Here is a 12,549-nt window from a genome sequence, read left to right on the forward strand (position 1 = left end):
CCCGAGGCGGGCCCGGCCCAGCCTGTTGACAATGTGAATATTCACATTGACATGTTAACATTCACATTGATAAGAGTGTACAATTGGCCCGTGACCCGTGGGCAACCCGAAGCCCGACCTCGGGCCAGGGCGGGCTCGGCTCGTTGGCAATGTGAATATTCACATTGACATGTTAACATTCACATTGATAGGAGTGTAAAATTGGCCCGCAGCCCGTGGGCGGCTCGAAGCCCGATCGCAGCCCGAGGCGGGCTTGGCCCGACCCGTGACAATGTAAATATTCACATTGACATGTTAACATTAACATTGATAGGAGTGTAAAACTTGTCCGCTGCCCGAAGCTCGCCCGCGGCCCGGGGTAGGCCCGGACCCAAACCCAGGCCATCCCGGGCCGCCCATGGGACGCGAGTCAATTTTACACTCTTATCAATGTGAATGTTAACATGTCAATGTGAATATTCACATTGTCAACAGGCCGGGCCGGGCCCGCCTCGGGCTGCCCACGGGCCGTGGGCATGTTTCGGGCAGCCACGGGGCACGGGCTAATGTTACACTCTTATCAATGTGAATGTTAACATGTCAATGTGAATATTCACGTTGTCAACGGGCCGGGCCTGCGTCGGCCCGGGGTCGGGCTTCGGGCTGCCTACGGGTCACGGACTAATTTTACACTCTTATCAATGTTAATGTTAATATGTCAATGTGAATATTCATATTGTCAACGAGTCGGGCAGGGCCCGCCCTGGGCAGCGGGCGGGCTTCGGGCCGCCCACGGGCCACGGGCCAATTTTACACTCCTATTAACGTGAATGTTAATATGTCAATGTGAATATTCACATTGTCAACGGGCCGGACCGGGCTCGCCCCAGGCCACCCATGGGACGCGAGTCAATTTTACACTCTTATCAATGTGAATGTTAATATGTCAATGTGAATATTTACATTGTCAACAGGCCGGGTTGGGCCCGTCCCGGGCCGCCCACGGGCCGTGGGCTAGTTTCGGGCAGCCACGGGGCGCGAACTAATTTTATACTCTTATCAATGTGAATGTTAACATGTCAATGTGAATATTTGCATTATCAACGGGTCGGGTCGGGCCCGCCCAGGGTAGCCCATGAGCCGCAGGCGGGTTTCGGGCCGGCCGCGGGCTAATTTTACACTCCTATCAATGTGAATGTTAACATGTCAATGTGAATATTCACATTGTCAACGAGCCGGGCCGGGCCGGGCCCGGGCCTAGGCTTCGGGCTGCCCACGGGTCATGGGCCAATTTTACACTCTTGTCAATGTTAATGTTAATGTTAATATGTCAATATGAATATTCATATTGTGAACGGGCCAGCCCGGGCCCGCCTCGGGCGACGGGCTGGTTTCGGGCGGCCCACGGGCCGCAGACCAATTTTACACTCCTATCAATATGAATGTTAACTTGTCAATGTGCATATTCATATTATCGACGGGCCGGGTCGGGCCTATTTTTTTGGCTTGTGGGCCGGCTCGGCCCGACTCGAATTTTTCCGGGCACCCACGAGGATCGACATGAGCCGGACCCCTACACATTGACGATATAAACATTTATATTGACGGTGTGAACATTCACATTAAGGGTATTTTGGTAATTATGTCACCCATAGGACTTATTGAAACATAAGAAAATAATGTGAACTAAATGGAACATAAGTAGATGAAAAGGGTATTTTAGTCTTCTTATCTCAAATTGGACCTAATGGAATAGTAAAAAAGAATATGGGTTGGATGGAATAAAACTCTTAGAAAATGGATTTATCAAAAAAGCTCCATTTAAAAAATTAAATTAATTGAATATTTATAATTAATTGATTGAAGTAATTTGTCTTTTTTTTTATTATTTAAAAAAGATGATTTATTTTTAAAATTATATTTATCATTTAAGTTTAAAAGATAAATGTAATATAATTATATAACTATTGATATTTGATAAGTTTATTTTTTAAAATAAATTACTTTTTAATAAATCCTATAATGAACGAATTACTAAAATGAGGCCCACAGTATCATACCCTTATAAACTATAAATAATAAATGAAAAAATAAAAAGCACATTTATTTATAAAACTCTCTCCATTTATTTACATTTTAGGAAAATTTACCCATAAGTTTTAGTTTTTGAAAAGTTGAACCATCTAGTCTTAAAAGTTTTTTTATGTTCCATTTAGTCCCATTTGCACATCAATCTAATGTTTGAAACATTAATCTGATGTTCGAAATCTAATGTTCGAAACATTAATCTGATGTTTGAAACATTATAATGGGACCTTTCAGTCTATAAGAAAATTTTTAAGACTTAACAGTGTATAAGTTATTAATTTGGGATTTATTGGTGCATCCCCCTATATTTTATTTAATTTAAATTATTTTTTTATATTCTAATAAGTCTTATGAATAACTTAATTATCAAAATATCTCTAATAATAAAAGAGTGAAGTGCGCATTAATATTTACATTGACAATATAAATGTTCCATAATATGAACATTCACACTGTCAATATAAATATTCATACTGTCATATTTATTTAATGTGAATGTTCATATCATAAAATATTTAAAATAGTCTAAAATAGTGTACACCAAGTTGTTAAGGGTTCAAAAAATATTTGTAAGAATAAAATTATCTATAAAATATTTTAAATATGAGAGTTAGGATTTAGTGGATCAAATGTTCAAAATAATATGACTTATTGAATATAAAAGTATCTTATGAACTAATTTAAGCTACCGTTTGACAAGAATTTTTTTAATTAGCTTTTTGAAATTGAGACTTTTTTAACTTGTGATTAAAAAATTTGTTTGAATTTTTTTTTTTAACTTCTATAAGAGAAAATTTAAAATAATTATAATTTAAACGTAATATTTTATCTCCCTAACTTATTTTGTCTATTTTATCTTATATATATATATATTATTTTATTTTTTTTTTTGTAATCGCGGCCAACTTACCCTAACGAAGCCCTGGGTACAGGTACTTTGCCCAGAATTTTCTATAAATTCCCCAAAATAAAATGAAAAAAAGCGGAGACTTCATATAGGACCATCAGTTAAGGTTTGTTTGGACTGACGAAGCTCTACTCAAATCCAGCCACTTCTGCTCCGCAACTGCGAATTGGGTCACACAGCAACTATCAGCGGCATCACCGACCAGGTAATCCATCCCAAAACCTTCTTTTCTTCTTCATATCTCTAGATTCAAATGCAATTTTCCTCTTCCTTCCAACTTGTTTTCTTCATATTCTTGAATACTCCGTCTGAGATCATTCGATTACTCTCTGATTTTTGTTATTTTCTCTTAAATCTTGATTATAATCAGAAATTTGCTTATGGGTATGTAATTATTCATATATTATATTGACAGTATGTTGGACAACTGCATAGGTGGCCTTGCTTGGTGTCACTGTGTCTATGCATGTTAAGTGTTTGTGAATTGTCCTGAGAAAGACCCATATATGATTGTATATTGATGTCGGGTTTTAGTGGCTCAATATATGTATGTTGGGTTGTTATCACTGTTTCAATGCATGTTAAGTGTTTGTGAATTGCCCTGAAAAAAAACAAAAAAACATGCGCGGATTCGAGTCATTGAAACCACCTCTATTGTCCTGAAAAACTTTATATAATATTTTCTCAGGAAGATAGCTGGAAGTGTTCTTTTTCAAAAAAGAAAAGATTTGACAGTTGCTTGAAGCAGGAAATTTTGAGGGAATAAAAGCACAAATTTTCCAATGAATACAGCGGCAGTTTATGAGAAGTTCACTAAAGGTATCCCCCCCCCCCCCAAAAAAAAAAAAAAAAAAAAAACCTCACCCAAAGGGAAAAAAAAAAAGACAAAAAAAAAAAAAAAGGAAAAAGGAAAAAAAACTAAGGAAGAAAATGTTCATGGTTCTTTGATAAATGGAGGCTAGAATCTTGTGGCTTTGTGACTTTTATGGTTGGAGACAAGACAACTGAGAAATTAGAAGAATTCCTGGTTGAAGACTAGGAGTAAGAAATTCTCAAACCTCTGAAAATTCAAAAATTGCTTTATCTGAGGATTGAATATCCCATTGATGATGGTGTTCTATCTTATGCCCTTGATCTTGAGAACAGATCTTTTACCGATTCATGAATATATGATAACAGATGTAACCAAGAATCGAGTGCCAAGGGTGTCAATTAAAATTATGATGTAAAAAGGAAAAATCAACTCGAAGTTACAATATTGTTCACATCAATATTTTTGTGACTATTCTTTTCTAAAACCTGTTCACCTTATAACCTGGATCAACTGATGATTGTTTAGCTGTTGGGACCACAAAACCTACCGATGAAAGATAACAGTTGAGTCCTCACCCAAATTGTGAACTTTCTAAGTTATGTTAGCCATAATGTCATTTATTTACCTTAAGGACAATCAGATGCCTTTTTTTTTTTTTATTTAAAATTCTCTTGATCTCTTTTCAAACGAACTGCCTTTTTGTATCTTTGTCCATCTGCTTGTTAATTGGCTGATTATATGTCAAAAAGCTTTTAGTTAATTAGTCTCTTTTTTTTTTTTGGAAGGTTATTGGGGTCCCTTGAAATGGTGGGTTGTATAATGTAAACTTGTTTTGCACTCTGCATATTTTGCAGCAAAACCTCTTTCTTATGAATGAAGCTGTAAAATCCATTCGTGCAGCCCAGCAGGAAAACTAAGCAAGACTTGTGAAAATGGCAAGCTATTTGTGGAGGAAATATGCAGATTATGTGTACTCAAAGTGGGAAAAAACTATTCTTTGGGACATGGTTGACCCATACAGGAGACCCAAATCTTTCACTCCTCTTGTCACGATCTATATCCTTGCTTTCTATACTGGGGTCATTGGGTCCGCTATCACAGAGCAACTCTACAAGGTAACCATTTAATCTCAATCTTTTGACATCAGTTTCATCGAATGTGCTAGTGGTGATGTTAATCCTCAATGGCTTAGGTCTTTAAGTACTTTACTGTTATGGTTATTTGAATCTATAAAATTATACTAGAAATGATTGATGATCTCACTGATAAAGAAAGCCTTAGAGTCAATTTGAGACTTACTCTCTCTGATTGCTACAAGACAGCATGGGGGACTTTGCAGGTAAGACAAATGCTAAGTTGAGTTAAGGAGACGAAAAAATTGCACTCTTTTTTTGGGCTTTTATTGTTTCTCATTTTGGAGGCATGGACACAAGAATTGGACACTCATATATTGCACGAACTCATTATACTTGTGTGTGGCATTAATGCTCTGAGGGCAGCTGCATATTTCTTTAAATCGCACTGCTCAGCTTTGTTCGCCACTTGCTGTAAAGTAATCCTTGTAAAACCCGTCTAAATCTTCCATGCTTAAATCGTTAATTCCAGCTCTAACTTTGGCTGTCTTATCATATTTTCCCTTGAGATTATCATGGATGACTCATACTCTGCACTGGCTATGTTACTTAGAACGCAAATCGTTCTTCAAATTAATCGTTCAACAACACAATTTTATGAAGCAATGTATGACCCATTGTTTTAAATTTTGTCAATCCAAAACTTCACCTAGATTTTAGATTATTATATTTGACATTTTCTCTATTAAGAACTTTTAACGAAGTACAAAAAAATAAAAAATAAAATCGCTTAATTTACTGTGTTGGAATGAAAGTGTAACATATATCGGAATGTGCGCTCCAAAACTTTAGGGTGTTAGTGTTTTTTGGGAACATTGGATTGGAACATGGTTTAATTTGATTTAGAGCAAGACACATAGGAAATCTGTTTCCATTTATCTGAAAGTCAATTGTGGGTGGTCATTAATTTCAAGGGCATATAGAAACTTTTTTTTTTTTTATCATTGTTTATTTCTCTATTTTTTGTCAACTGCACTATTCATACTAGGATTCATGTCCATAAGGTCCATGCTGGCTGTTAGGCTACTTGACAAACAACCCTCCTTATTCGGGCTTGGGACTGGCTGCACTAACATTCGTAAATTGTGCCATGTGATATTGTGCAGGAGAAGTACTGGGAAGATCACCCCGGCCACGTAGTGCCTTTAATGAAACCAAAGTTCTATTATGGCCCTTGGAAGATACTGAAAGGGGAGGCTCTCCCACCTGACCAGTGAAATATGCAAGCGACCTGTTGAACACAATTGTCAGTGCTCTTCTATCTTAATTTACTGTAGTTTAAAGATGAATATTGGGCGATTTTTTAAACAAAAACAAGTTCTGGTATTTTGCTCTTGTATTGACATGCTTCGTTGTTAATCAGAATTGGTTTAAACAGTTGTGATTATCTTTCCCATGTGTGATCATTAATATAGTGCAAGATTTGCTGTCATGAATGCTAATTTGATGTGTGGTCTTCCACCATGAATATTTTATATTTATCATGTCTAATTATTCTTATGCTAAAAAAATAGTACAAGATATAATTTTCTCTTATGATTCAAGTTTTCGATGCTAAAAAATATAGTTACAATTTTAGAAAATATGACGTTTCTTGCCAGCTGTCCAGGCTATATATATAATAGTGTTCTCATTGTGAACTACGTACTCCTTACATAATGTAGAACTCAATGTTACCATATGATGAATTGGCAGATGAGTGAGATATTTTATAAATTTCATGCTTCAATTTTGAATTTTCACTTCTAGTTTTCCTTGAAAGTGATGGCAGAGAGTTGAAAATATTACATTTTTGCATCTGTTGTGCTGAGAATTAACTCCCTTTCCCTATTCCGCTCCTACTGATTGTAAAAATTAAATTTAAAAAAGAAAAGAAAAGAAAAGAAAATTCCCTACTTGGACCTGTAAATGATGGAAGAATGAGAACTAAATGGTTGTGTAGCAAAATCATATAGAAATCAATTTTAAGATCTACCCAAATCGTTTTTAGATAATTTTTACCATTCAATTCTCAGGAAAGGCTAAAAAAAAAAATTTGATGTCCCATGAGATATGATGGTTTCATGTTCCATCCTTTACCTGAGTAGAGCATTTAAACTTGAAAGGGTAGTAAGCAGCCATTGGAGAACTTATTGAGGTTACCCAATTTTGGCTTTTATTTATTTATTTATTTTTTGACTTGTTGAAATTTTCATTTTCTATTTAATGGCTTCCATTTTGTATGTATCTTTGTTACACTACTCTTCCCAGAAAAATTGCTTAAGAAGCTGCTTATAATTTATTTTTCTTCTTTGGAAAATTTGTGGTAGATTTGTGTTTAGATCATGGATTTGGATAAAGAAAAGAAAAAGGTAGGTGAAATGTAAATAAAATATAATTATTTCACATATATACATACATACATATATATATATATAATTTTTATCCAAATTCATGATCTAAATATAGCCTTAGGAGGCTGCTTCACATCCCTTCATCCAATATGAAGTTCACATTTGTGAAATGATCTGTAATTGAGGAAAACCAGAACCCTTTTCATACTAATTTTTAACCAGAAAAGCAACAATTTTTCTTTGTACAATTGAAACAACAATGTTAGGAATGTATAAACTAAACACAGGATCACAAAACACAAATTATATAAATTTGACAAAAAAAATTTACAAGATTTTCTCTAAAGATTAGTCGGGTTTTTGATTCAAACACCTTAGTGTCAATAAAAATAAAAATAAAAATACAAGATCTATTGGCGGAGTCCAATTTTTAAAATTCTATCCTTTCATTTGTTTTCTGTGTTCAACAAACATCACATCCACTGCTGAATAAACTTGACTTGATCTTAACTGTGTCAATAATAGTATACAAACGGGAATATGGTATCCAAAATGAAGTGCCTTACCGTAATAATTTCAGTTAAAAATACAAAATCTTTCATTATAAATATAATTTATAAATTTGTCACTGTCATATCATTTTATGTATAAAAATTATGAGTTTTCCAACTTAACAATAAACTCAAGCATTTACCAACACTTTCGAACTAATTAGTGCTAGCCACTAGTGCTATGATAATCTAGAAAGACCAAAAGCAGAAAGCACAGTTATTAATAATGTTAAATTGAACCTTTTGGTGAGAATATTCAACTCCAAAGTGGTGCTTTTTACCAACTAAATTAAATTAAAGTGGCTAAAAAGTTTTATTCAAAAATTTGGAGTATTGGAGTTCCATCCCAGAATCCTCTACCACCACCAACCAATCATAGTGCAGCCATTACGTAGAGCACTATGATAAAACATTGGCAATCATATTAGATCATTTTAGGAGTCGTTTGGTAACGATTTTTTTAGTTGATTTTTTAATTTTTTTGACTTTTTTATTCTGTGACTTTTTATTTGTTTGGTTTTTTATTTGGCTTTGGAATGACAAATTTTTTTTGTCCTTTTGTAATTTCTGACTTATTGACTTTTTTTTTGTTCTTTTGTAATTTTTTAGCCTAAAAAGAAAACTAAACCAGGGCTTAATAGACTCTTTAAATATTTATTAGTATCTGTTATTAGTATCACAATTAGCAAATTAATTTTATTTTTTTGTCTTTGTTAGTTTTGTCGGTAATTAAGATCGTTGTTAATGCAGTAGGTAAAAGTGAGATAAAGCCGAGAGAGAGGGACCGCACAAGGTCCTATGTGCACTTCTTGTCTGTTTATTTTTTCAATGTTATACTCATTTAACACGCATTTTAACAATATTATTGAATCCCTCATTAAATTAACAAACACTAAAAACACAAAGTTAAGTCATTTTTATCACTTTTCATCTGTTGACAAACACTTTAATTACCCTAATGAAGATGCACTTAATCATGCTTGCTTTCACACGTCTCCACCACAAAAGCTAACTAAAAAGATAGCTGGCCTGAAATTACCTTTATTTCACACAGTGATAACATACATACATGACGAAAAATGTGTAAAACCTTAAAAAGAGCATGAATAGTTACAACTTTGAATCATGTTGCAAGTTAAACCTAATAGGGGACTGATTGTAAACTCGGATATCTTATATGAAAAATGCTTGGGAGCACTAATTAGTGCTCCCACTAATTAGGTGGCAGTGGGTCCCGCCATTAATGATGTGATGTTTTGGTCTTGGAGTTGTATTTTTTTTTTTTTTTTAATGCATTAGTGCTATTAGTGATGATATTTTTAGTGGGATAAATCATTGTTGATCTTATATTCAACTCTCTCGGACAACACCCTGACATACCAACTACTTATGATTTGTGGGTAATTGTAGATATTTTTGGGTATATCTTACAAGACTCAGTCCAAAATGACCTTGCCTTAAAAGGATCTCTTTTTATTTAAAAAGAAAGAGAAAAAAGAGTTAAAAAAGAATTGAAACCTAACAATGAATTTAGATCAGGAACTGTCATACATACCCCTCAAGGACAAAGCGTCGTCGCTCTCTCCTTAAGGGGTAGTGGTCGCTTATGATATGCGCTACACTCTTCTATTGTGTACTGCACGTTTGATGTGTATGAGCGCACCAAAGGACAAAACTGTGAGGACCAATAGTGATCCCAAAGCGAACAATACTATGCAGGTGGGTTCACCAAGCTTTTTTTCCTTTTACAAGCAATAATTTAGTCTGTGATTGTTGGGTGTTCATGAGTTGGCCTACAGGAAATTGTTTGAGACAAAATCATCATCTGTAAATCCAATCCTAACTGCATACATATCCAAGGTCAATGTTTGAAAAAGATGCTGTAAATTAAGCTCAAAAGATAATAGGATATGAGAAAGAAAATTACTATTACATTTGAAATAATAAAAGACAACACGTTTAGAACATGAATTTTAATTTTTACATGTTTACATGAGGTCTCTGTTTCTTGTGTAGCTACTTGTTTTGTACTTGTCATCACAAAAAATTCAAAGCTAGACTTAAATACTATAGTAAATTAGTCATTGATTCAGAAGGAATAGGGACAATATCATTTATTTATTTCATTGAATTCATCCATTCATATCAATATTCATATATCAGCACATGAACAATTTGCCAAAACATTCAACAACAAATGGTTTCTTGTTTTATTCACCTCCAATTGATGAAGTCCTTGTAAATTAGTAATAGATTCAAATGGAATAGAGACAATATCATTCATTCATTCATTGAACTCAATCATTCACATCAATCTTTATATATCACCATATGATCAATTTGCCAAAACAATTCAACAACAAATGGTTCTTGTTTTACTCACATCCATTTATTTGATCAAGGCCTTCTAAATTTAGAGACAACATCACTCATTTATTCATTGAATTCAATCATTATATCACAACATGAACAATTTGCCAAAACAATTCCAAAAACACAAATGGTTCTGTTTCTGTTTCTACTCACATCCATTTGAAGAATTCCTTCACCCATTTGAATCCGAAACACAATGAACCACCAGAAACTCGCATTTAGGCGAAATCAGCTTCAAAAACAGCCTTGCAGTGTGCTCTTGCATCACCGTGGCCCCTTGTCTCTCCACCAACACTCCCCCCACAATCCTATCATACCCACCACCACCTCCCTCCGCCACATAAGCCACCACCGCCGCCTGAACCGGCCCCAAACTCGGATTATACGCCGCCGACTCCATATAAGACCCTCTGTAAATCTTCCCTTTACAGTCCATCAGTGCCACCCCAGATGGGCACCCACTGTACGGAGCATGAGAATTATTCGCAGCTCGCAAAGCCTCAACTTCCAGTTCTCCCAATTGAAACCCATTTTGGGTACAAGATTCACGATTTCCGTTGCATAAATTGGAACAATTGGAGTTTTTGGGATTCGAAATCGACAATCCATTGTCATGAGGCTCGAGAATGAGAGGCGTTTGGTTATCGAGAAGATCAAAAGGGCCAAATGGGTTAGATAAGAATGAAGACAAGGGTTTGAAATTGGAGGGTTTGTGTTGTCCTTGTTCGTCGGATGTGATGAAGATTTGGAGGTCGGAGGCGTGGCGGAGCTCCTGCAGGAACTGGCGGCAATGGCCGCAGGGGGCGGCGGAGACGGCGAGGGCGAGTAGGCGGGGGCTGCCGTGTACGACGAGGTTGGTGACGAGAAATTGCTCGGCGTGGACGGAGTGGTGGAGGGGGAGACCAGGGAACTCAAGGTTGACGCCGACGAAGATCCGACCGTCGGATCCTAATCCGACGGCGCCGACGTGGTAGTTGGAGATAGGAGGGCGAGCTAGGGTTTGAGCTGATTTGACGAGGGTAGGGAGGAGTTGGAGGAGAGAGAGGCCTGAGTTAGTCGCCATTGATGAGGCCTCTGATGCTTCAATCACAAATCTGGGTCCATCCATTTTGGTGAATCAATGGTGATGTGTGTGTGTGTGTGTGTGTGTGTGTGTGGATATATGTATGTAGATTGGTCTTCCTCTGTGAATATGGGAAGGAGAGAAGATGGGGGTGGGAATGGTGACTGGTTTGATTTGAGAGAGAGAGAGAGAGAGAGAGATTCGGAGGGGAGAGGGGAAGGAAAGGTGGAGGGAATGGAGGTACATATAAAGGGGCTGTTTGGAAGTTTTTTAGATTTTTTTAATTTTTTTTAAGGTAGTATATTTTTGGATAAATTATACTGACGCTGTTGAAATTTTTATTTAATACAGATTTTTCTTTTATATTTAAAAAAATACAGTTAGTCCTATTAAATTAAAATAACTTATTTATCCCTTAACATTTATACATATAATATAATAAAATAATGTACATATTTTATTCATTTCATTTCAAGTGAATAACAATTAATTTTCTTTAGTTTAACTCTCACAAAAAATTGATTTTTTTCCCCTTTTTTTTGCTAATTTTTTTTAATATTTTAAGCATTTTATTTTATTTTATTTTTTAGATACACCTAATCTAGATATATTTAAAAAGTACAATATTTTGTGATGTTTTTGTAATTCATTAAATACAAAAAATATAAAAATTCAATACATTATCTTATTTTGTTGTATTCAATAGATTTTTTTTAAATTTTTTTTTGTACAATTTAATACTTTTTAAATAAAGCTAGATTAAATTAATCTAATCTAAATATAATAGTGAAAATAAAAATGAAAAATTATATTCATATATAAAAATGTATACAAAAATATCATAAAAATGTTATGATAGTGATATTGTTATAAATATAAATCATGTTTATAGATGTTTTGTTTTAAAGTGAAAGGTCACCATTAAACTATATTGTTGTACTTAAAAATTTATATATATAATTTATATTTGTATATTATCACTCAATAAAAATATGTTCAGATAGAATTTAATAATGGAAAGTTATAAAATATAGTTATGATGATAGAAAGAAGAAATAGTAAGAAAAAAACAAGATAGTCATTTAAAAATTTTTATGGTATGCCATCGCCAATTTAGAAGTTAATTTGTAATGAGATTACAAATTTTTAAGAACGAAATATAATTTTTTAAATATGAAAAAAATCTGTATTAAATAAAAATTTTAAGGGTGTCAAGGTCATTTATCCTAATTTTTATTTTATTTTATTTAATTAAAAGTACATTTTGTTGATGACAATGCCAATTCGGCTATCCCATTTGGCTAGACT

General features: G+C 34.7%; 1 protein-coding gene and 1 non-coding gene across 2 annotated transcripts; one reads left to right on the plus strand and one right to left on the minus strand.

The window, feature by feature from the left end:
- Positions 1 to 2,960: 2,960 nt before the first annotated feature.
- On the plus strand, positions 2,961 to 4,599 carry LOC114290473 (uncharacterized). The gene is made up of 3 exons (XR_014349217.1): positions 2,961 to 3,179; positions 3,663 to 3,793; positions 4,574 to 4,599. It is a non-coding gene; the product is annotated as an uncharacterized LOC114290473 (transcript).
- A 5,618-nt stretch (positions 4,600 to 10,217) lies between these two features.
- On the minus strand, positions 10,218 to 11,612 carry CDA1 (cytidine deaminase 1). The gene has a single exon (XM_028234411.2). The coding sequence runs from the start codon at positions 11,284 to 11,286 to the stop codon at positions 10,351 to 10,353; it is 936 nt and encodes a 311-aa protein (XP_028090212.1). The 5' UTR covers positions 11,287 to 11,612; the 3' UTR covers positions 10,218 to 10,350.
- Between the last annotated feature and the right edge of the window lie 937 nt (positions 11,613 to 12,549).

This window comes from Camellia sinensis, chromosome 13 (genome assembly GCF_055761805.1).
Source record: "Camellia sinensis isolate YWXY chromosome 13, ASM5576180v1, whole genome shotgun sequence".
Classification (NCBI taxonomy): domain Eukaryota; kingdom Viridiplantae; phylum Streptophyta; class Magnoliopsida; order Ericales; family Theaceae; genus Camellia; species Camellia sinensis.

Coding starts and splice junctions, on each gene's coding strand:
- CDA1 (XM_028234411.2), bottom strand. CDS start 11,286: ATGGATGGACCCAGATTTGTGATTGAAGCATCAGAGGCCTCATCAATG.